Source organism: Taudactylus pleione, unplaced genomic scaffold (assembly GCF_031769625.1).
Source record: "Taudactylus pleione unplaced genomic scaffold, aTauple2 ptg000257l, whole genome shotgun sequence".
NCBI lineage: Eukaryota > Metazoa > Chordata > Amphibia > Anura > Myobatrachidae > Taudactylus > Taudactylus pleione.
In genome coordinates, this window is record NW_028284659.1 from 1,484,543 (window position 1) to 1,511,086 (window position 26,544).

Consider the following 26,544-nt stretch of genomic DNA (forward strand, 5'->3'; position numbering starts at 1 on the left):
GAGAAGGGGAACCATTATAATGTACAGAGGTCATCCATTACACTAACAATTATACAGTAACTGATACCACAATACCCCACCAGTTACAAGGCATTGCCATGAGAAGGGGACACATTATAAATAATGTACAGAGGTCATCCATTACACTAACAATTATACAGTAACTGATACCACAATACCCCACCAGTTACTAGGCATTGCCATGAGAAGGGGGCACATTACAATATACAGAGGTCAACCATTACACTAACAATTATACAGTAACAAATCCCACAATACCCCACCAGTTACTAGACATCGCCATGAGATGGGGGCACATTACAAATGTACAGAGGTCATCCTTTACACTAACAATTATACAGTAACTGATCCCACAATACCCCACCAGTTACTAGGCATTGCCATGAGAAGGGGACACATTACAATGTACAGAGGTCATCCATTACACTAACAATTATACAGTAACAAATCCCACAATACATCACCAGTTACTAGGCATCGCCATGAGAAGGGGACACATTACAATGTACAGAGGTCATCCATTACACTAACAATTATACTGTAACTGATCCCACAATACCCCACCAGTTACTAGGCATCGCCATGAGAAGGGGACACATTACAATGTACAGAGGTCATCCATTACACTAACAATTATACAGTAACCGATCCCACAATACACCACCAGTTACTAGGCATTGCCATGAGAAGGGGACACATTACAATGTACAGAGGTCATCCATTACATTAACAATTATACAGTAACAAATCCCACAATACCCCACCAGTTACTAGGCATCGCCATGAGAAGGGGAACCATTATAATGTACAGAGGTCATCCATTACACTAACAATTATACAGTAACTGATACCACAATACCCCACCAGTTACTAGGCATTGCCATGAGAAGGGGGCACATTACAGTGTACAGAGGTCATCCATTACACTAGCAATTATACAGTAACTGATCCCACAATACCCCACCAGTTACTAGGCATTGCCATGAGAAGGTGACACATTACAATGTAGAGAGGTCATCCATTACACTAACAATTATACAGTAACTGATACCACAATACCCCACCAGTTACTAGGCATTGCCATGAGAAGGGGACACATTACAATGCACACAGGTCACCCATTACACTAGCAATTATACAGTAACTGATCCCACAATACCCCACCAGTTACTAGGCATTGCCATGAGAAGGTGACACATTACAGTGTACAGAGGTCATCCATTACACTAGCAATTATACAGTAACTGATCCCACAATACCCCACCAGTTACTAGACATTGCCATGAGAAGGGGGCACATTACAATGTACAGAAGTCATCCATTACACTAACAATTATACAGTAACTGATCGCACAGTACCCCACCAGTTACTAGACATTGCCATGTGAAGGTGACACATTACAAATGTATGCCTTTGGTTCATATACCACCACTAAGTAGAAGAAGGGACTGACAAACTCTTATTACAGTGTTAGACTAAACGGATCTATAGATTTAATGTCGTACCTCCATACGGATTAAGGCCCTCATTCAGAGCCGTACGCTCTGAGCAGAGCGCACGCTCTGAATGAGGGCCGGGCTCCATTAAAATGGAGCGTCCTCCTGGACGCTCGTATAGCTGTGGGTCACCACCCACAGGCTATACGAGCGTGCATTGTGATGGCCGCGATGGTCGTGACCATCGCGACCATCGAATTTGCGAGCCGGAGCCTGCGGTTGAGGTTTTCAACCGCAAGCTCCGGAGTGATTTTGGCTCTATCAGAGCCAAAATCACTCCCACTGACATCACTAGTGATGTCAGTGGGCCCCCGTCAGGGAGGCACGCCCCCGGCACGCCCACCAAAGGGGGCGTGCTGTCAATCAACTTTGACAGCACACCCCCTTTGATCGGACACAACGAGCGAAGGACTTTCCTTCGCTCGTCGCGTCTGGCGCATGCGCACGACGGAGCTCCCTCCGTCGTGTGCATGCTCAGTCCATAACATCGACCCACTTGCGAGCGGACAGCCGCTCGCGAGTGGGTCTGAATCAGGCCCTAAATTAGGAACTGAGGGCCTGATTCAGAGCCGGACGCTCTGAATGAGCGCCCGCTCTGAATCAGGCGTGTTTTTTTTAATTGCGAAGCGGCCTTTTGGACGCTCGTATAGCTGTGGGTTACCACCCACAGCTTATGCGAGCATCCATGATGATGGTCACGATGGTCAAGACCATCGCGACCATCGGGCTTGCGATGAGACCCTTGCGGTAGGGTCTCGTTGCCGCAAGCCCCAGAGAGATTTCGGCTCTAACAGAGCCGATATCTCTCCCACTGACATCGGAGGTGTTCACATGGGAATGCCTCCGTTTGGGCAGCCACTCCCCCGGCCCGCCCACCAAAGGAGACCCGGCCACGAGACCCGGAGTGATGGTAGGGTCTCGTGGCCGCAAGCCCTGGAGTGATTTTGGCTCTATCAGAGCCAAAATCACTCCCACTGACATCACTAGTGATGTCAGTGGGGCCGGACCCAGACGGTAGGCGTTCCCATGTCACTCACCATCGACAGCACGCCCCCTTTGGTGCGAGACCTGGAGCGACGGCTTCCCCGTCGCTCGCCGGGTCTCGCGCATGCGCACAATGGAGCTCCCTCCGTCGTGCGCATGCGCACTTGGGCACCATCGACACACTTGCGAGCGTACAGCGCTCGTGAGCGGGTCTGAATGAGACTCTGAGGCCCTGATTCAGAGCCAGACGCTTTGACAGAGCACTCGCTCTGAATCAGGGCCGTCCCTTTTAGTTTGTGGGTGACCATCGCGACCATCGGGCTTGCGACGAGACCCTTGCGGTAGGGTCTCGTTGCCACAAGCCTTGGAGTAATTTTGGCTCTATTAGAGCCGAAATCTCTCTGGGGCTTGCGGCAACGAGACCCTACCAAAAGGGTCTCGACGCAAGCCCGATGGTCACGATGGTCTTGACCATTGCGACCATCTTCCTGGCTGCTCGCTATAGCTGTGGGTGGTAACCCACAGCTATGCGAGTGGCCAGGAGGCCGCAAAAAAAATAACGCCCTGATTCAGAGCGGGCGCTCATTCAGAGCATCCGGCTCTGAATCAGGCCCTCAGTGTCCGGTGGGCTTGTTTGTACTTTTTATTTTACCAAGACCTATGGATGCCTACATGGAAGGAAGATGAGGTCCCCCAATAGTTTGGTATGTATGATATTGTTTTTTCTCTTTAATAAAATAATAAAAACAGTTGGTGTATGAGTACTCTGTTAATTTGAATATTTTCTTTACAGACGGACTACATGTGCCAGCCGATCCTTAATGTCCGGACATGCTGGCACTTGTTGTTCCACAAGTGCCGGCATGCCAATGCTGGTTTGCTGCTTCCCGTAGTGATATAGAAGAAAAAAATTGCTCCACTGCGACAGACATTGGCGGCGCAGTGCGTCTCAGAATCAGGACTCATCTGTTTGGGTTGTGTTCTATACCATTGTCTAGTGGTCACATGTGATTACCAAAAATAACTGTAACCCTTGCTCTGGGTATGGTACTTGTAATTAAAGGTATATTAGCTGATGTACTCAGGTAGACCTTAGATATTTTGTGTTAAGTTCTTAGTGGTGGCTACAGTGGTGGGGCTGCAGCTCAGTGAAATAGGGGAGCCACACCAACTGCCACCCAACTGCTGCCAAACATCACTGGCAGTTGGTGTGGCTCCCCTATTTGATTATTCGACTGAGCTACAGCCCCATCTCTGAAGCTGCCACTCAACCAAGACAATGAGCTTACAGTCCCACAGCACTTGGGACATGTTGCTTTGGGGTCTAATTACTAAGCCTTGGATGGAGATAAAGTCAAAACCACTCAGCTCTTTACTGCCATGTCACAGGCTGTGTTTGTAAAATGACTGTTAGGAGCAGATTGGTTTGGACTTTATCTCTGTTCACTTTATCTCTTTCCAAGGCTTAGTAAATAGACCCCTTAGTCACCCAATCACCTCGGTCCTGAGGAAACATTTTACCACTTTTCACCCCCTTAAGGGGTCTAATTTAAAAAAAACCCTACTTAGTGGGTGCTTAAGTCATGTAAGGAATATTCTCCCCAAATTTCATGTTTTTAGGTCCACGGGTCTAGGGAGGGCGTTGATGAGTCAGTCAGTCAGTCTGGACATTTGTTTATCTATATATAGATATATGTGTGTGTAGTATGGTACAGTCATTAAAATGTGACTGTGACATTGGTGGCAGTGGACTTGTTTGGAGAGGGGGCAGAACCTGCTAGAAACACTGTATGCCGAGGCCTGACTGTCTCATGCCCCGGGCAGGAAGCACTACTATAGTTCTCATGGCCAGGGAGTATATCAGGTGAGCAGGGCCAGATTAACAATGGGGCAGATGGAGCTTACAGCTCCAGGCCTCCACATAAAAATAGGCCCATCATCATGGCAGGATGATGATGACCAGCTGCCTAGCTGTCCACACAGTTGCCATAAATCATAAGTATTAAACAATTATTTCTGGGCTACTCACAAAATTATGATTTTTCTGTATTTAGGGAGACAGTGGGACTGTACACACCCACAGAGCATTAGTCACAGCTACCCTGCTTCTTATAATAGGCCCTTGAACATTTTCAGCTCCAGGCCCATGTGGCCCTTAATCCGGCCCTGAAGGTGAGCCTGCCAGGTGTAGGGAGCCCTCTCAAGTGACCAGTGGATCGGGGGAGTCCTTACCTCAGTGCTTGCAGCAGCTCCAGCAAGTGGGGGACTTTGTTGGATAATAGCAGCTACAGTACCACTGGGGAGGGGAGTTGGACTCCCAGGAAACAAACAGGGAGCTGGCCCCTGAGAAACAGAATGTGGGAGGACCCCAGGAGTGGCACCTTTGCAGAGGGCTGACCAAGATACCCTTATCCGAAGCTGCACTCCGGGTTAGAAAATAAAAGAGGCAAAAACTCATATATTCAGGTAGAAGATAAATATAAACTACATTCGTCTAGGATATAATCCATATCCAAGGAGGAGGAACACTTCTATAGCAAACTAAAACTCCACATAATTAAGCACACTAGTCAGCTGACCCAAAGAACACTGAGGTAGCTTCAGTAATACAACATTGTTTAGGACGACCAGGTTGACAGCAGAGCAGCTAAGGAGAGTCAAGTACACTATAGTATAACTATCTTGTGAGACATCCAGAGGTGGCTCCAGAGTCAGGGCTGCAGCGTGGTCCAAAATTCAAATAGAGGAACCACACCAACTGCCACTTCAAACACTGCCAAACATAGATGTCTGGGACTCACTGGCAGTTAATGTGGTTCCCCTGTTTGAATTTTGGACCACGCTGCAGCCCTATCTCTGGAGCCGCCACTGGAGACATCCAATTCATCTAGATATAGTATCCATACCTATAATACATTAATAGTTTCCGATTGTGAATAAACTGTGCAAACATCAAATAGTTGAGATAATCATTTATCTAAAGTAAATCAACATTCACTGAAAGTACAAAAACAAAATCCAGATCCTCTTAATAACAGTAATTTCTGAATAGAGGGCCTGATTCAGAGCCGCTCGTAAGCGGCCGCTCGTTCGCTCCGAGCGATGTTTGCCCAACTGCGCATGCGTACAGATCGTAATACGCATGCGCCAACCAGTCAGTGCGGCCGAAAATCGTGTGCTCGCAAAATAGCGAATGCCTGCTATTTTGAGTGACAGAATGAGGCGTTTGTGGGTGGTAGCAGGGGAAGGTGCTTGAAAACGGGGAGTGGAGATCCGAACGCAGGCGTGCTTAAAGGTCAAAACGGGCGTTTTATGGGTGTGCATGATTAATACAGCAGCGTCATTGACCACGTCACCTGGTTGTTTTATAGTCAAAACTGCTCGCAATATAGTGGTAGGAAAAACCAACCACAAGAATAGCGAGCAGTTCATACCCTGGTCGATGTCCTCGATTAATCTAATAAATAGCGGACATGACGTAGGATGCGAGCGGCCAGGGGGCGTAGTTTTCAAATGAACGTCTGCAAGTTTTGTTTGCTCGGTCAGACATGGAGGCGTCAACGGACCGCAAAGAGCGAACGGTTCATTTGAATAGCCACCCCCTTTTTCTGAACGAGCGAGCGCTAATTGCGTCCGGCTCTGAATCAGGCCCCGAGCTCATTGAATATAATGCTCCATTAGATTAGGGGATGAACCATACAGTGCTAGACAACTCTCACAGAGACTGCCCTTTGAGGCCACTATATGTCATAGCATTACACCTGTACAGTGCTACAGATTAGCAACGTAGTAAAACAATTTCAGGAGAAACGTGTAACTGTTGCAACTTTTACAGCAAAGTTATTAGTGCACCACCAATGTTGCAACACTATGATACCTAAAGAATAATAAATAACTATAGTCCCCAGACTGCAGTTATAGGTTTAATCTCCCTCTGGATAGACATCCAGATATCAGTATAGTTGTAGTTGTATATTTGTTGACTGTGTATAAACAAAATTTGTTGTTAGAACAGTTATTTGAGAATTACTGGCATCACTAGTAAAGTTTATAAAGTGAAAAAACTTTATTACTGTACTAAGTTATTGTGAGATACCAACCTGTGAAAATAATGAATATCTATGTAGAAATGAATACTTATAGAAAGGATGTTGCATGTCAGAATTACATTGCTAAAACTTACCCGTGAGATGACTCTTCATGGGTGACTGGAGAAGAGGAGTTCCTGAAAAATAAAGTGTATTTTATTTTAATTGTTATTTATTACAAATTTTGTGCACTGTTACTTTTGAATTTTTGAGCTCATCTTTTCAGTATGGGAAAATTAGAGTGGTAATAAGGGTTTATCCAAACAAACCTCAACTTATTCCTCTTAGGAAGTGAATCTTCAGTGGAGGCACTAGCTGTTATTGTGTCATATCAAAGGTGGGTTACTGAACTATTAAGGATGTGCATTGTTTCTCTTCCGCCTGAATGTGTAGGTGAGGGTATGGAGGGAATGGGCCACGTTTAGCTCCCACCACCTTTTTATGGAAAACAATGTTTTTGTGCAGAGTGATATTGTCTGGTGATTACAGATTGTCATATAAAAGCTATTAAGGGGATTTATCATTAGAAAGAGAGGACTCTCGTCTTTCAAACAGGTTAGAGACATCAGTCCCACCCCTATCCCCTGTATTGCAATATGTTTTAATCACAGCTATGCAAGACGATGTTAATGTCCTGCAGTCCCCTCCCCACCAATACTGATTACCGTATGTATTTTTATTTTCTTTATTGCATGACTACGTATGACAAGTGGGGCTTGTTCTCTGCATTTTTGGAGGAGAAGACCCACCTGCCATGGGCACTCAATGGGTTAAATAACATCGATAAATGTGGATCATGGATGTGACTGTGAGCTGAACTTACCTTGTGTAAAGCCAAACAGGAAAACAAAGAAAATCGATATCATGGCCAATTTGGTAAAAATATCTGTAGAAAACAGACCTAATTAGAGATTTAATAAAATTAATAACATTAACAAAACATACTTTATAAATGGTAATTTTATTATAAAAAAATGTCATAACTTAGTGAAATAAACCACAGAGAGTTTACTGATTTAATTAATTTTGTTTATCAATGATGTATTTATAAAAGTCTTGCTCAAATACCAAGCTCACCCCATGTCTATATAAAATGAAGTATAAGCTAGAACAAATGTTACCCAGTAACTGAACTCACTTAAAAAAGGATTTAATCTTCTACACCAGGAAATTCACCTACCAGAGGGCATTGCAGGTGACAGGAGGGAAGGGGCTTGGCATTGGATTTTGGGGTACATAGACAGAGGTGACACCATCTCTCTTCCCTCTATCACTCGATGCTTCTTCCTTTTCCTTCTTCGTTTCCTCTCATCTCTTCTTTCATCTCCTTTTGGTGTTTTCTGCTGACCCACAATATCTGAGGACACCGGGGCGGTTATGTCCTCTAAGTCAATGGACTTGACCTCTGGTTCTGGATCATTTTCGTCAGGCACAAAGTCGGTCTGGGTCTCTTTGCTGACTCTCTCTATTAGAGGAGGACTGTTGTGATCCTCACTGGAATCAGTACTGATTACATAACGCACAGGATCCTCTGAAGATGGCTTGGACTCCTCTGGGTGACTTTCCTCCACACTAAGCCCAACATTTCTAAAAGATAAAATAATTTTGAGCTTCCATCTCCACTCACTATTGTTTCTTTCTCTTCCACCCTTATCCCCTCTCTCTTCAGTCATTATTTTACCCAACTATTACTAGTCAGACATGAGCAGATGATGTTGCCTAGATGAGGAATGTAGGGCAGAGTGACACACACACACAATCACACACACATGCGGCCACATGGGACAAGTCTTCACATTGGATGCTATGGCTGGGCAGGCAGATCATATGGGTACCCATCCGTAGATGACATAGGTCCAAATGGTTCATCAGCTACAGAATTCCTTCCATGCCACCCCCACCCTTGGGATTGCCCTCCATCACACACTCAGACTTGTATTTAACCTACCATTCTATAAATATGCCCTTAAGACTGATCTCTACACGCTGACCACCCCATACCACCCAATCTCTGCTTCTCCAGCACTACTGCCTTCTCCCTCTAAATGTCCTCATTCCGTAGATCAGGGATGGGGAACCTCAGGCCCGGGGGCTGTATAAGGCCCCCGGAATTATTTGGTCTGGCCCTCTGAGCTTTTTTCTGCTAGCCTCATGTGGCTAGAAAGGGTGCCCAGAATGGCACCTTCAGCCAGAATCTATGCAGCAGTGCCATCTGGATGCTTCAGACAGTCACACTGCTGCCCTTACAGCTCCCCGAAGCATCCCGAGGATGCTCCAGGCATTGCTGTAATCACTGGTGATTGTGTCCTGCCCAGTGTGACGTCACATGGAGAGGCGTCGCCTGCACCAGGCCCGTGAATAATGTTATATATATCAAAATGGCCCTCGGCATTAAAAGGTTCCCCACCCCTGCCATAGATTGTAAGCTCTTTTGAGCAGGGCTTTCTCCCCTGTGTATTATCTGTATAATTACGTACTTTAAGCACTGTAATTATGTATATTTGTATAGTAATGTACTTAGGGCCTGATTCAGACCCGGTCGCAAGCACTGAGCGCTCGCAACCGGGTCGATGTTTGCCCACTGGGCATACACACGATGGAGCTGGCTTCGTCGTGCGCATGCGCGAGACCCGGCTAGCAACGGGCGCTCCGTCGCTCCGGGTCTCGCACCAAAGGGGGCGAGCTGTCGATTATGATTGACAGCTCGCCCCGTTTGGTAGGCGGGCAAGGGGTGGGGTGGCCGCCGAAATGGAGGTATTCCCGACGGAACATTTGCCATTCGGGGGCAGCCTCAGTAGTGAGCTTCCGGCTCTATTAGAGCCGGAAGCTCACTGGGGCTTGCGATGGACGAGACCCTACCACAAGGGTCTCGTCGCAAGCCCCGATGGTCGTGATGGTTGATACCATCACGACCATCAACCTGGCCACTCGCAATAGCTGTGGGTGGTCACAGCTATGCGAGCGGCCAGGAGGCCGCTTCAAAAAAAAAAAAAAGACTCCCTGATTCAGAGCGTCTCAGGCCCTTAGTTTTGTATTAGTCTGTACCCATGCTTATTGTATGTGTCACCCTTATATACGGCACTACGGGATCCTTGTGGCTCCATATAAACAAGAGATAATTATAATACGCAGACCCGAGCTATAGGCCAGACATCATTTCCTGATGCACAATAAAAATAATAAAAAAACTTGCGCTCCAAATCCACTGGTGCTGTACTGACGGCGAGGATGGTCACCAACACCCTCTAATCAATCACAATAAAGAATACAGTACTTGCAGTCAGTTGCGCTGTTCTGGTGTACAGAGAATACCAGATTCCAGTAATTTTTTGCTAGTAGAAAAGATCTAAAAAAATCAAAAATCGGGTGGTGAGTCCATATAAGGAGCAGTATATTACCAGGAGACATTGGCCCTCATTCAGAGCCGGTCGCTATTTGCGGTCGTTCGTTCTAAAACAAGGGGTGGCTATTCAAATGAACCGTTCGCTGTTTGCGGTCTGTTCACGCCTCTATGTCTGAATGAGCGAACAAAACTTGCGTTCGTTTTTTGGGAAAATACGCCCCCTGGCCGCTCGCATCCTACGTCATGTCCGCTATTTATTAGATTAATCGAGTACATCGACCAGGGTATGAACTGCTCGCTATTCTTGCGGTTGGTTTTTGCTACCACAATTTTGCGAGCAGTTCTGGCTATAAAAGAACCCAGTGACGCGGTCAATGACGCTGCTGTTTTAAATATGCACACCCATAAAACGCCCGTTTTGACCTTTAAGTACGCCTGCGATCGAATCTCCACTCCCCGTTTTCAAGCACCTTCCCCTGTTACCACCCACATACACCTCCTCCTGTCACTCAAATTATCAGGCATTCGCTATTTTGCGAGCACAAGAATTTCGGCCGCACTGAGTGGTTCGCGCATGCGTATTACGATCCGTACACATGCGCAGTTGGGCAAACATCGCTCGGAGCGAACGAGCAGCCACTTGCGTCCGGCTCTGAATCAGGGCTATTGTGTGGAGGAAGGTGACCGAGGGGAATTGCAGAAACCTATTTACCCGGGAGCTGACTGTTATACCTTAAGATCATTTTTTGCTATTCTGGGTGTGTGCTGATCTACACCCCACACTTTTCGGTACGCTGCTTTGCTGATGGACTGTATTATATATTTTTTAAGTGTATTTTAATTGAATAAACTGTACTTCACTACTCTTGGTCTATACCTTCTTTTTGAGGTAATAAGAATATGCATATACCCTGTTGAAGAAATGGTTCCGTCTTGAGAAGGTGGATTAAATTGAAGATGTTATAGGAGTATTTTTTGAGATCTTTTCTACTAGCAAAAAATTACTGGAATCTGGTATTCTGTGTACACCAGAGGAGCGCAACTGACTGCAAGTACTGTATCATTTGCTGATGGATCATTCTCTTGCACTCACTTTCGCCTATCAGACGACTCAGGATTGCTGGGTATTCTATAGTATTACTCCGCGTGTTCAGCAAATCCCTCCCACATACTCCCTGTCATAGTTACCCTGTCTCCTGCACCGGAAACATCAGGGTGGTATCAGCCATAGTCAGTGTCCTGTAAGCAGAAGGAACATTAGTTACAGTTATCAGTATTCTGTTACTCAGAGGATTGAACACAGGTGATTATGGGCCTGACTGAGAGGTGCCGAGGTTTATGCGCAGCTGAGATTTCTCGCGGATTCACAAGTGATAAAATATACAAATGCCAGGTTAAACATTCATCTTCTGTTCTTCTGTGCGACGGACTGAGCAAACCCTGCAACGCTCACTTTGTATAGCTAAGCAAAGCTCAAGTGCGCTGCTGAGTCCGATCTCTCCACCATCGACGCAACCATCGGTCGCAGAATCCACTCCTTGAGCAGCCCCTGCCTGGAACAGAGTCTGCCTTGCCTATGACGCTCCCCCCTGAAACGCCCAGGGACCACAGATGCCATCTCAAGTAATAGCGATGTTGTATGCATCTGTGGGCCTGATTCAGTAAGGATCGCTATTGCGATCGCAGCTCTGTAATCGCACGTAGTTTCACTGCGAAAATATGCTAATGATTGCAATTGCTATGCCGTCGCAGCCTAGCATAAGGACGCCCACTCTACCTTACAGATACATCCGTAATACTTAGCAAGTCTGCAAAACCATCAGTAAAATCGGTACTTCCTGTCAATCAGTCTGCGATGGGTCAGCATAGTCTCTGCGATCACAGTTCCGATCGCAGTGGAGTGTTTTCACATGAACAATGCATACGCAGAAAACAACAATCGGCCGATTACATGAGTAACCGCAAAAGCGATCCTTGCTGAATCAGCCCCGTGTACACCATCGTACACCTTGGTTTCTGCGTGCGCAGTAAGTGTTTCCGAGACTTTACACATGCACAGCCAGTAGAAAAACATCACTCAACTGCGCAAACAATTAGCACTGTGTGCACCTCTGAATTAGTCTCTATTATATCACTATCAAATACACAAATACACCACAAGAGAAAGGAGAGACGCACCCAGGGACTGAGGCCCTGACTCAGAGCCGGACGCTCTGACAGAGCGCTCGCTCTGAATCAGGGCCGTCCTTCTGTTTTTTTAGAGCGGCCTCCTGGTCGCTCGCATAGCTGTGGATGACCACCCACAGCTATAGCAAGCGGCCAGGAAGATGGTCGCAATGGTCAAGACCATCGCGACAAACGGGCTTGCGATGAGACCTTTGTGGTAGGGTCTCATTGCCGCAAGCCCCAGAGTGCTTTCGGCTCTAACAGTGCCGAAAGTACTCCCACTGACATCACTTTTGATGTCAGTGGGGCCGGACCCAGACGGTAGGAGCTCCCATGGGAACGCCTCCGTCTGGGCAGCCACGCCCCCGGCCCGCCTGCCAAAGGGGGCGTGCTGTCACTCAACATCGACAGCACTCCCCCTTTGGTACGAGCCCCGGAGCGACAGTTTGCCCGTCGCTATCCGGGTCTCGCGCATGCGCACTGGGCCAACATCGCATAGCGCTTGCGACCGGGTCTGAATCAGGCCCTGAGGCTTTTAGAAGTGGTGTCGTTGCTCATATAACAGACCAACTTTAGATCCAAGTGAGATAATCAGAAAATAGGCAGTTGGTGACTGACACCTTTTGAATTCTGTTTTTGTAATTAATTTTTCAAATGACCAACAACTACTTCAGGAGGGAACACTTAAAAGGATTTTGGAATTTGCAAAAGTTAATAAAGAGTCTCTTATTATTACTAGTGAACTTGCTCATTTTGCAAATCTCCTTCCTAAGCTGATGGGGACCTAGAAGATAAGATATGTTTCCAGGATGAGATGGTGGGGTGACCCTGATGAAGTAGAGGATGACCGGACAAACTGCTTCTTCTATTGTCACAGAATATTTCAGAGGGAAGCAGCCGGGAAGCCAATGATGGACAGAATCCCGACCGTCAGCTTCCCGACTGTCTAATCCCGGCAGAATCCCGCCTGTCATTCTACCTACGCCGGGAGCCCGACACCCGGCTTACCGATGGAACGTTACAAGTGGCTGAGAAAGGACTCAGCAGAGGGGCTCTCAGGGACACAAGACTGCATGCTGCAATGGGACAAGACCTGCTTGAAGCACTGGGAATCAGAAGAATAAGATCCATTGGAACCAACTCAATTTTAAGATGTGCTGGAAAATTGTGGCTGAAAGTTCATCACTGATGAGATGTTATCTGAGTTTAATGACATTTAATTTGGCCACAGTTCCTGTGTCAGGGGTCTAGTTACTAAGCAGTGTTAGGAGACAGAGTGAAAAGTGATAAGGTGCCAGCCAATCAGCTCCCAACTGTCATTTTTCAAACACAGCCTGTGAGATGACAGTTAGGAGCTGATTGGCTGGCACCTTATCACTTTCTTATCACTTTTCACTCTGTCTCCTAATGATGGGTACACACTGGCCGATATATTGGCCAATCAATTGATCGGCCAATATATTGTGCCCCCGTCGGCCAGTGTGTACAGACAATTTGTCTGTGAACAACGTCATTCACGGACATATCGCATTGGCTGTGCTGTCTGCAGACCTATCTGTCCATCGGCAAGTGTGTACGGGCGATCAGCCAAACGCCCGTACACAGGGGTGCAGAGAGGGGGGGAGCTGCGAGCGGGTACTACTTACCCGGGTCCAGCACTGCTCCCCATCTACAGCAGCCCAGCACACGCTGCTATGTACTGGGCTGCACTGGGAGATGGTCCGAGGCTGCTAAAGCAGCAGCCCGAGTAGTCTCCTATGCCAAAGGGGGGAGTGATCATGCTGATCGCGCCCCCCCCATTGACTGTGTGCCGGGCTGAGGGGCACACAGCGCCCCCCTCCCCAGCGCGCAGCGCCGCGTTGGAAATGTTTTTTTCCCCCGAAGGGGGCATGACCACGCCTCCCGTGATTAGGCCACGCCCCCTACCCACCCCTCGTCCGGCTCGACCCACTGCAGCAGCAGATGATGGTTGGTCAGTGTGTATGAACGACCATCATCTGCAGATATATCTGACAGGTGTGTACCCACCTACTAAGCAGTGTTAGGAGACAGAGAGAAAAGTGATAAGGTACCAGCCAATCAGCTCCCAACTGTCATTTTTCAAACACAGCCTGTGAGATGGCAGTTAGGAGCTGATTGGCTGGTAAATTATCACTTTTCACTCTGTCTCCTAACACTGCTTAGTAACTAGCCCCCTCAGTGTGTTATTATTTTCTCAGGGCAGAGAGGAAAAAACTGCAGTTTTCTAATGTTAGTTTTTCAATCCGAAGCAAAATACACAACAACCTGAATATTTGTGAACTATGGGGCCGGTTCAGACCCGGACGCTAAGCCGCAAACGCTCGCTATGGGTGATTGTCGCCTGTTTCAGCATGCGTATGCATCGCATTGCGCGTGCACAACCCAATCTTTGCGATCGGGAATCGTGCGCTCGTTGTACACAGACTGTGCGCTACTTTGACTGACAGTGCCGTTGTGGGTGGTAAAAGGGGAAGGTACTTGTGAACGGGGGAGTGGTGGTGCGAACGCAGGCGTGTCTTGGCGTCAAAACAACGTTTAATGGGCGTCCATAATTAGCATGGATGTCACTTGGTTGTATTTCAGCCTGCAGTGATCGCAGTGCTTACGGTGGGGTAGAGTCTACCTCATGCGCTGCGTGCTGCTCCAATGGCTCTCAATGTTACCGATTAATCACACACTTCCTGGAAATGACTTGTGCTAAGAAAGAAAAGTCGCCGTCTTTAAACCGGCGTGCGCTCACTCTGCCGTTGTTCTCTAAGACATAGAGGGCGTCCTTAAGCCAGACAGTGCGATCGCGGAATTTGCATACCAGGCCCCTTTTGGATGCGAGCGGTCGCCGCTTAGCGTCCGGGTCTGAATCGGCCCCTATAACCCCAAACATGATTGTATGAACTTTTGCTGTCTTGTCACATAAAAGTGTTATCTTTAGTGATAATCTGGGTGGTGTGATAAAGAGGCGTTCTGGCCGGAGCCGACATGTAAGTCTATGTTCCAGTGTAGGTGGGTGAATATACTGTATAATGTTAATGTCTTTTACTTATAACAGAGTTACATTAAGGGAGATACTACTGTGACCAATGGGTTTTCCCAAGTGGGCCCATTACCACATACCAATACTTGGGTGGAGGCTCTGATATAAAAGGTAACCACTTAGCGGGAGGTTAAGGGTGGGTACATTTTTAACACAAAGGTAACTGGAAACCTAGAGACCCTTTAGAGGTTATAGGGGGGTTACATCTGAGTATATGATACAACCCTTTGGGCATGTAAATCCGTCTCCAACAAATTTAATACTATAAATGGCAGTGGGAAAGTTTTGGTAAGGGGCAGCACAAATCACGGAGAGCTCTAGAGCACTTTCCAGGACATTTAATCTCCGATACCTGCTGTGATCCCTCCATTGCCGCCGGCAGCCGCCTCCCCCATAGGTTTCTATGGGGGATGCGATGCTGCCAAATGTATCAATATTGGGAATGTAAAGCATTCCCGATATTGGCCCCAGCAGCTAACGCCATCTGAAGATAGCGTTAGCCGCTGTAGTCTATGGGGACTTACCGCATGTCAGCCTGCGGAGGGATCTCCCAGATCCCTCCATCGGCAATGGGCGCCGCTCAAGTGCAGTCCGCAGGACTGCGCATGCGCAGCAGCCCCGCATGCACTCCGGCCATATCGCAGGGTCAGGATCCTTTCGGAGCCCGTCTCCCTGCATGTGCCAGGTCATTCATTCAGCTGCTATGATCGCATTTTGCAATGCGATCATGGGCGGTACTGGATGCCCTGGTCGCATTGCAAAATGCGATCATTAATAAATGGGCACGTTAAACTGAAAGGTGCGTTGTTTAATGTGAATGTTCGTGGACATGAATAATAAGATAAACTAAAGTCCAGTAATAAACAAACTGATATAAGTGGCTGAAGGGAACTGTAGTGAGTGGGAGTAACAAATGTCCAGATCAGTGACAGAGATTAATCCAGATAGACTGTGAGAGTGAGGTGGATATCCTGGTTTGCTGAATAGTGGCTGAAGGGGATATCCGGTAATGCTGTGATGAAGGTTGCGCAGGATGGGTTAACTGAGGAGACAGGTTCAGGCAGGGGTGGGTCTGGTGGAATGTGCAGGACTGATCTTAGCGGAGAACAAGGCAAGGCAGAGCGGTGCAGGCTATACAGGGAGCCGGAGGCTGACAAGGAGCTTAGGGCCAGCACCGGAACACAAGTCTAAGGTTCAGGAGCGCAGAGAACTCTCTCTCACAGCTGACGCTGTGATCACGTTGAAATGGCAACTACAGGGAGCACCAAACACCATTAAGTACCCAGTAACAGAACGTGATAGGCCAGAGAGAGCAGGTGACCTACAGACGATTGGCCTGCTATGTCACATGGCCAAAGACAACATGGTGGCGCCCAGACACCTGTGACGCAGCGATGCCACTAGACTTACCCTTGACAGGATGGCCCAATGCTGGAAGACCTCTGCGTACAGCCAATGCCAGTCTTCACACGCCAGCTCCCCCGACAGAAGGACTGCATCATAGCGCCCTCACCGGTAAGGACCGCAAAACTCCACGCCACAAAACCCTGGTCGTGACAGCAGACAGCACAGGGAAAGCCATCGGGTAACTGCTTCCATGGAAGTGCTCCATAATTCTGACCTCCCATCCACCAGCTGCCATCCCTCCAGTTCAGAGATGAGAGCGGGTGAGATAGAGCCCAGAAGAGGATCCTGACAATCAGGTAATGGAGCCAAACATAAGGAAATAGTGAGCTGCTGACTGATGTGGGATATGAGATGATGTAAAAGGAGGAATGTGCAGGAATGAAGATGGTTGTGCTTCAGCTGGCAGAATCATTCAATTTAAAGTTGGGGCAGAGGGATTTGCAAAATAACACAAAATAACAAAAATACTCCGAGCATCTTTTGGTTAAGCAACACTAAAAGCTATTTTTTATTATTGAGAAATATTTTTTGTGCTAAAAACCTCCCTTAAAGAATGAGGTGCTACGTATTTCAATGTAATCTGTTTTCCTATATTCTCTGTGTGAACTTTCTTATAATCTCCCCACAGGTATCCCAACTGCACATTGCATGTTATACCTCCTGGACAGCATCATGTATAATACAGAACTTTCACACCTGGAAATTGCTGTCTGTCAGCTCCTATTGGTCACTACAGTGATCGGCCTGCACATAGCACAGTGACAATTAATCACTGTTAGGTCTCAGCATTGCACCCATTATAGTACACCAGTGGGTCTCAGCATTGCACCCATTATAGTACACCAGTGGGTCTCAGCATTGCACCCATTATAGTACACCAGTGGGTCTCAGCATTGCACCCATTATAGTACACATTAGTAGGCTGGAATAGCTCCATTCAGAAGCGCACTATTCAAAAGTGCATTTTAAGATTAATACTAGCGTTACACCAGCGTTGAACCGAAGTGGAACAGAAGGGAAACAACCGATCTGCACTTCTAAAAACCGAATCTAGATTTGGAGAAAAACCATCAACAAAGGTGATTTTAAAATCTCACTGCTACAAACTCCTGCTGACTGCACAACCTGGACTTTCTACACTGACCTCTGGTCGCTACAAAAACTCTGCCCTTCACCTGCTACTATTTGTGCTGCCTCTGTGCTTAACAGATAATCTTACTGAATACTGTTAATATCAGCTTAACTCTGTAATAATGTCTTTTTACATTAGCACTTTGGTCTAGTCTTACATGATCTAGCTACTACTACTCTCTACTCTAATATTCAAATTCTGCTCCCATCTTATCTCCACTTTTTCTAAACTCTACAAAATATTTTTGTTGTGCTGACACTGTACCTCATCCTTACCATGACCATGTTGTCTTCAACTCCTCCCTTCACTCAGTTTCTAACTAATCTTTTGTTCTGCCCTCTGACTCCACCTCTATCCTTTCCCCCTGGTCTCCTCCACCTCCTCCTATCTCCCCTTCTCTCTCTGCCTTCCTCCCCGTCTTCTCCCATTACTCCATTTTCTTTCTCTTATACCCCCCAAGGATCCTACTACCCCACTGGTAATCTCTCCTCCCTTACTTATCTCCCTGTCACTTCGCCCCACTTTCATTCACGTCTCCTTAACTTCCCTCCCTGCCCACTTCCTACAGGGTCCCCTCCTAGCACAGGAGCACGCATGATCCCTACACTCTACTCATCTCGGTCTCCCAAAGTATTCTCATCTCCACGCTATTGCAACCCTGATAATCTCATTCATATCTCTCCTATCAACTCTGTCACTCTATCCTGTGCCCTCTGGAATGCCAGATCGGTCTGTAACAAACTGGCCCCCACCCATGACCTTTTTATCTCCAACTCCCTGAATCTCCTTGCCATTACTGAAACCTGGATTTTACCCTCTGACACCACTTCTCCTGCAGCTCTCTCTTATGGGGGCCTCACCTTCTCCAACACCCCCAGGCCTGGGGGTCACCATGGTGGTGGTGTTGGGGTCCTTCTATCCCCTGGTTACTCATACCAACATATACCATCAGAACCATTCCTTACATTCTCCACATTTGAAGTGCCTGCTATACGCCTCTTCCAACCAATACACCTCAGAGTAGCTGTCATCTACCGTCCCCCTGGCCCTCCCTCCAAGTTCCTTGACAACTTTGTTTCCTGGCTCACTCACTTTCTCTCCTCAGACCTTCCCTCTATTATCCTCGGTGACTTCAATATTCCTATTGATATCCCCACAGAATCTGCTGCCTCCAAACTACTCACCCTCACTTCCTCATTTGGACTCTCCCAATGGACCTCCTCACCCTCCCATGCGAGTGGGCATTTGCTTGATCTGGTATTCACTCACCGTTGTGATATTTCTGCTTACTCCAATTCCCCATTTCCCCTCTCTGACCATCACCTCCTCTCTTTTAACCTATCCCTCTCTCCTTCCCCTCCACTACCTCCGAAAGCCACCATCACTAAGCATAACATTGAAGCCATCGACACTGCTTTCTTTTCTTCCCTACTTGACTCACTTCTCTCCCCTATCCACTCTTTCTCCTGCGCTGAACAAGCTGCTTCCCTATACAATGCCTCCCTTACTTCTGCTCTTGACTCTGTTGCTCCGGCGATCACTACTCACCCTCGCAAATCCACACCTCAACCCTGGCATTCCAAATGCACCAGATACCTGCAAAAATGTTCACGAACCGCCGAGCGACAGTGGAGAAGATCACGCTCTCAGGCAGATTTTCTCCATTTCAAATTCATGCTGTCATCCTACAGTGCTGCCCTTTCCCTCTCTAAACAGTCATATTTCAAGAATCTCATCTCCTCCCTGTCCTCAAATCCCCAGCGTCTCTTTTCCACCTTCAACTCCCACCTCTGTCCACCCCCTCCTCGTCTCCCCTCCTTGCTCTCTGCCACTGACTGCTACCTATTTCACATCTAAAATTGATTCCATACATCAGGACATCATATCCAACCAGTCCCCCAGCTCTCCACCTCCTCCTTTCCTGGATCACCCCTCCCCATCCATTTACAGACTCTGACATCCTTCTCCCCTGTGACTGGAGAGGAAGTTAAGGCCCTTATCCAGTCCCCCCCCCCCTTCCACCTCTCCCCTCGACCCTATCCCCCCCCACCTCCTCCGCTACCTCTCTCCTTCTACCTGCTCCCATCTTGCCCACCTCCTTAATCTCTCCCTCTCATCTGGCACTGTTCCTTCTGCATTCAAGCATGCCCGTGTTTCCCCCATTCTTAAAAAATCTAACCTTGATCCTAACATTCTCTCTAACTACCGTCCAATCTCTCTCCTCCCTTTTGCCTCCAAACTCCTTGAGCGTATTGTTTACAACCGCCTCACCACATTTCTTTCCTCCCACTCCCTCCTTGACCCTTTTCAGTCTGGCTTCCGTTCTCTCCACTCCACTGAAACTGCCCTCACAAAAGTCAGCAACGACCTCCTTGCTGCCAAATCCAAGGGCCACTACTCACTGCTCATTCTCCTTGATCTCTCTGCTGTTTTTGACACTGTGGACCACCCTCTTCTGCTGCATATAGTTCACTCCCTTGGTCTACGTGACACTGCTCTCTCCTGGCTGTCCTCCTACCTCTCTGACCGTTCCTTCTCTGTTTCCTCTCATGGCGACTCATCCCCCCCACAGCCTCTTACAGTAGGTGTTCCCCAAGGTTCTGTTCTTGGACCTCTCCTATTCTCTCTCTATACGTCTTCTCTAGGTAAACTCATCAGCTCTTTTGACCTCCATTAGCATCTCTATGCTGATGATACTCAGATCTACCTTTCCTCACCTGATCTTTCCCCCTCTATACTGACTTGCATCTCCAACTGTCTCTCTGCGATCTCTTCCTGGATGTCCCAGCGATTTCTCAAACTTAATATGTCTAAGACTGAGCTGATAGTCTTCCCACCCTCCCACATAACATCATGTCCCACTATTTCTTTATTAATAGATGGCATTACTTTCTCATTTAGGCCCAAAATGCGTTGTCTTGGAGTCATCCTGGACTCTTCCCTCTCCTTTAAACCACTCATTCAGAACCTCTCACAGTCCTGTCGTTTCCATCTCAAGAATATTTCCAAGATCAGACCCTTTCTCACCCAGGATGCTACCAAAACCCTTGTACATTCACTGGTCATGTCCAGACTGGACTACTGTAACCTTCTTCTAGCTGGCCTCCCCAAATCCCATCTCTCTCCTCTCCAGTCTGTGCTCAATGCTGCTGCTCGGCTCATCTTCCTCTCCAAATGCTCTACATCTGCCTCCCCTCTTTTGCAAGCCCTCCACTGGCTCCCATTCCCTTTCAGAACCCAATTCACGGCTCTTACACTCACTTACAAAGCCCTCACCCATTCCTCTCCCATTTACATCTCTGATCTCATCTCCCTTCACTCTTCTGTCCGCCCTCTTCGTTCACTTAATACATGCCGCCTTTCATGCCAATTGATTACTTCCTCCCACTCCCGCCTCCAAGACTTTGCCCGCGCTGCTCCTCACCTTTGGAACTCCCTCCCTCTCCCTATCAGACTCTGCACCTCTCTACCATCTTTCAAATGAGCTCTTAAGACCCACTACTTCATTAAAGCCTTCCAGCTCTCATCCTAACTTGCTGCTACATCTTCCTTTCTCCCCGCCCACCCCATTCTGTGTCACTCCTGTTTGTCTTCCCCTCCCTTAAAGAATGTAAGCTCTTTCGAGCAGGGCCCTCTACCCTCTTGTGCTTCTCCCTACTGTAATTTAATTTATCTCTTACTAGCCACTAGGGCAACTAACACTTGGCTGCTTATGCGGGCGTTAATGTCACTAATATAGCAATGTTTATCCATGTCCTGTATTGTATTGTATTGTAAGTCAATGGTTACTTTTTTGTCTATGTACTTTGTAAGGCACTGCAGAATACTTGTGGCGCCATATAAATAAATGATAATAATAATAATAATAATAATAATAATAATAATACACCAGTGGGTGTCAGCATTGCACCCATTATAGTACACCAGTGGGTGTCAGCATTGCACCATGTACACAAGTATATACAAGATTTATAGCAGCTTCCACACTCTGGATAATGCGCAGACAACTTATGTTATATACTTCTCTAATGATTCTGCTAATCGTTTCCTGTTACTGGGAGTAGATAAAAGAATAGAGATGAAAGTTGCAGGTAACTGAGATCCAACATACAACACAGCACCGATTATGCTGCACAAAGGCTAATTTCTCCATTTCATACAGAAATGCATACATACATACTGTACAATATATATATATAAATATCATACAAACTCGGCACTCACATGCTTTTCAAACTGCAACTCCTTTGAACATAGGGAATGTTGGTTCCAAAATATTGCAATAATTTGTTAAGCTGGCCACCGCTTCACGGTCATTCCCATCTGGTCAGTCCCTACACTGATTCTCAGACAAATTAACTTGATCTGCCACCTTTGGCTCAAGCTTGAATACATTTTAAGCATGAAACTGGGTCCTGCCTTAAAGAGACAGGACCGTACCCAGGGCTATCAGTTATTAAACCCCTGGAAAAATAAAAAAAGTTTGTCTTACATTTGAATAACAGGGTGCCCTAGCAAGTGTGACCACAAAATTTAAATAAACGACAGGCTCAATCCATTTGTGATATATATATATATAATTCCGAGTAAATCCGAACCCGCTCACCCCTAATATATATATATGCACATATACATAAAAATACATACACACACTTACCTACATACATACTGTGCATGTATCTATACATACATACAGTGTTATATATATACATACACACATACAATGTACATACATACATACATACATATATATTCCTTGACAGCTAGTTTAATATTGTTCATCCCAGTAGCAGAAACAACATGTAACATATCTATGCATCCTCTGCATGTTATACTGTAACTTGGAGATATCAGTGTCTCAGGCTAAAGGCTACTTACTTACTGCAGCACAGATCCCCGAGCTCTGACTCTTCGGGCTCCAAGCAATGACTGAGACAGGGTAGGAAGTGCCGGCTCCTTGGTGAGAGATTGGGTCCGGCTGCTCTCTCCTCCCCCTGTGCTCCTGCATCATGATTCATAGGTCTCAGACTGTTCTTGCATCACCTGTCAGGTTTATGTATAAAATAACAATGTTACCGTGTGACAGCACAGTGGCAGAATTGTCCTGGTCACTGCAGAAATATGTTGTGTGTTATTTATCATGTTAAGCAGAACTTTGTGTCCTGTAATGTTAATGAGTTATACTACAGGATAAATTCATCTTAAAGTTATTTTTGGGGGCATCTGTTTTTCCCCATTATGCCCAACTAGCACAATAGAGAGGGGTAACAGGGTCCTACTCATCCCTGTAATAGGGGACACATATGAATTACACAGGTTCTGTGGCTGCTGACTTCAAGTCTCCATTTCATTCAGATTTAATCAGCCACAGAACCTGTGTAATTCATGTGTCCTGTATTAAAGGGAAGATCTGGAAACCAGGAGCAGATATTATTAGTGATTATTTGTTGGGTGTCACAAGGTGTATACTGTGCTGTGCAAGATGTAACATAAATACAATACACAACAGTGACTACAAAACATAAATACGGACATTACAGCCAGGGGCGTATTAACACCTGGGGGGCTCGTATGCAGCTGTGCCCCCCTCCCGGATTCAGCCTGGTGAGAGATCGGTGGTGCGTTGTGGGGCACAGTAGGTAAGCGCTGACCATTATTGAAAGAACTGAGGGCCTAATTCAGAGCCGGACGCTATTTGCGGACGCTCGTTCAGAAAAAAGGGGCTATTTAAATTGAGCGCTCACTCTTTGCGGTCTGTTGACGCCTCTATGTCTGAACGAGCGTCCGAAACATGCGCTCGCTATTTTGTAAAGACGCCCCTTGGCCGTTCGCATCATACGTCATCTCTGCTATTTATTTGATTAATCGAGTACATCAAAATGCGAATGAACTGCTCGCAGTGCTTGTGGTAGCATTTTCCTACTGCAATCATGCGAGCAGTTCAGGCTAAAAGACAACCAGGTGACGTGGTCGATGCCGCTGCTTTGTTGATTATGCACACCCTTAAAACACCCATTTTGACCGTTTGGCATGCCTGCGTTCGGATCTCCACTCCCCGTTTTCAAGCACCTTCCCCTGTTACCACCCACAAACGCCTCAACCTGTCACTCAAATTAGCAGGCATTCGCTATTTTGTGAGCACACGATTTCTGACCGCACTGACTGGTTGGTGCATGCGCATTACGACTAGGGGTGAGCGGGTTCGGATTTCTGAAATCCGAACCCCCCCGAGCCCCCCCGATCCGAGTCCGATCCGAGTCAGGCTCAACTTTTCCCGCCTGACTCGGATCTGAAATCGAGGCAAAACGTCATCATCCCGCCTTCCGAGTCTCGCGGGTTTTGGATCCTATATAAGGTACCCGCGTCGGCGCCATTTTCTCACTCGGCTGTGGACAGTGAAGAGGGAGGGTGGGAGTTAGGGCTGGCTGGGCTGTGTAGTGTAGTGCAGTGTAGTGCTGCTGTTGTCCACTACTTCAAAGTCCATAGGGGCAGGCTGTGTTGTGCTGTGCTGCTGTTGTTAATAGGGGCTGTGTCCACTACTTCAAAGTCCATAGGGGCTGGCTGGACTGTGTTGTGCAGTCAGTTCTCCATAGGGGCTGTGTCCACTCCAAAGTCCTGTGCAGTGTCCCAGTCCTAAAGGGGTGCTGTAGTGTTGTCCAGGGGGTGCTCTGTCCAGCAGGGGTGCTCCCCCCAAGTGCTAAAAAAATAATATATTTTCTGTGTTTGTGAATTGTGTGCGCAGTAGCCGCACGTGCATCAACAAAGTAGTGCCAAGCGTGCGCCTGTGTCATCATAAGTAAAGGGCCGGCTGGCTTGACCGTTAAAGGGTGCTGTAACCCCCAAAGTACACTCCAGTCCAAACTAAAAAAAAAATTATTTTCTGTGTTTGTGAATTGTGTGCGCAGTAGCCGCACGTGCATCAACAAAGTAGTGCCAAGCGTGCACCTGTGTCATAAGTAAAGGGCCGGCTGGCTTGACCATTAAAGGGTGCTGTAACCCCCGAAAGTACACTCCAAACCAAAAAAAAAATGATTTTCTGTGTTTGTGAATTGTGTGCGCAGTAGCCGCATGTGCATCAACAAAGTAGTGCCAAGCGTGCACCTGTGTCTTAAGTAAAGGGCCGGCTGGCTTGACCGTTAAAGGGTGCTGTAACCCCCAAAGTACGCTCCAGTTCAAACCAAAAAAATAATATTATTTGTGTGTTTGTGAATTGTGTGCGCAGTAGCCGTACGTGCATCAACAAAGTAGTGCCAAGCGTGCGCCTGTGTCATAAGTAAAGGGCCGGCTGGCTTGACCGTTAAAGGGTGCTGTAACCCCCAAAGTACACTCCAAACCAAAGAAAAATTTTTTTTTTCTGTGTTTGTGACTTGTGTGCACTGTGGCTGCACGTGCATCAACAAAGGAGCAGCGCCAAGCGTGCGCCTGTGTCCCATAAGTAAAGAGCCGGCTGGCTCATTTCTTAAAGGGTGGTGTAACCCACAAAGTGCACTACTCTCCAGCAAAAATAAAAAAATATTTTCTGTGTTTGTGTGCGCTTTAGCCGCACGTATATATCAATATAACATAAATGGAGGACCAAACTTTCTCCGATAAAAATAAAATAGGGAAAGATCAAGAACCACTTCCTCCTAGTGCTATTGCTGCTGCTGGGAGTTGTTCATCATCCCAGAGAGGAAGTAGGAACACCACTACTTTTACTAAACAATTGACCCTCCAACAGTCCCTAGCGATGAGGATGAAGTACGACAGCAGTCATCCTGAAGCAAAACGTATAACTGAGGCCTTGACTGTTATGTTGGTGTTAGACGTGCGTCCAGTATCCGCCATTAGTGCAGTGGGATTTAGACAATTGATGGAGGTAGTGTGTCCCCGGTTCCAAATCCCGTCTAGATTCCACCTGCATCCTCAAAGCAGCAGCGACAAGCATGCGTCTGTCTGTTAAAGGGTGGTGACACCCTCAAAGTGTGCTACACAAACAATAAAAATATTGTTCTTTTTTTTCCTGTCTTTGTGAAATGTGTGGGCTGTAGCCGCACCTGCATCCTTAAAGCAGCAGCGACAAGTGTGCATCTGTCTGTTAAAGGGTGGTGACACCCTCAAAGTGTGCTACACAAACAATAAAAATATTGTTCTTTTTTTTTCGGTCTTTGTGAAATGTGTGGGCTGTAGCCGCACCTGCATCCTTAAAGCAGCAGCGACAAGCATGCGTCTGTCTGTTAAAGGGTGGTGACACCCTTAAAGTGTGCTACACAAACAATAAAAATATTGTTCTTTTTTTTTCTGTCTTTGTGAATTGTGTTGGCTGTAGCCGCACTTGCATCCTCAAAGCAGCAGCGACAAGCGTGCGTCTGTCTGTTAAAGGGTGGTGACACCCTCAAAGTGTGCTACACAAACAATAAAAATATTCTTCTTTTTTCTGTCTTTGTGAATTGTGTGGGCTGTAGCCGCACTTGCATCCTCAAAGCAGCAGCGACAAGCGTGCGTCTGTCTGTTAAAGGGTGGTGTAACCCTCAAAGTGCTCCAAAAAATAAAAAACTATTTTTTTAATGTGTTTGTGACTTGTGTGCGATGTAGCCGCACGTGCATCAACATAGTAGCAGCGCCAAGCGTGCACCTGTGTCATAAGTCAAGGGCTGGTTTGGACATCTGGTCCGGACTGAAGGACGTGCCAACAATTTCTGACAAGTCTACTGTCACTGCATATGATACTGTCCTCAAAGCAGCAGCGACAAACGTGCATCTGTCTGTTAAAGGGTGGTGACACCCTCAAAGTGTGCTACACAAACAATAAAAATATTGTTCTTTTTTTTTCTGTCTTTGTGAATTGTGTGGGCTGTAGCCGCACTTGCATCCT

General features: G+C 46.9%; 1 protein-coding gene across 4 annotated transcripts in view; it reads right to left on the bottom strand.

The window, feature by feature from the left end:
* LOC148514844 (uncharacterized) overlaps window positions 1-26,544 on the bottom strand; it is a 141,281-nt gene that overhangs the window by 20,593 nt on the left and 94,144 nt on the right. For 3 of the 4 annotated variants that reach the window (XM_088480873.1, XM_088480872.1, XM_088480870.1), the window contains exons 2-6: window positions 22,569-22,733; window positions 11,122-11,172; window positions 7,771-8,177; window positions 7,414-7,476; window positions 6,686-6,727 (exon numbers count right to left, since the gene is read on the bottom strand). In XM_088480873.1, the coding sequence (XP_088336999.1) occupies window positions 6,686-6,727; window positions 7,414-7,476; window positions 7,771-8,177; window positions 11,122-11,172; window positions 22,569-22,708 (703 nt within the window). In that variant the 5' untranslated portion in view covers window positions 22,709-22,733. Of the gene's footprint in view, window positions 1-6,685; window positions 6,728-7,413; window positions 7,477-7,770; window positions 8,178-11,121; window positions 11,173-22,568; window positions 22,734-26,544 lie in introns of those variants that run through there. The other variant, XM_088480871.1, reaches the window with a different exon arrangement.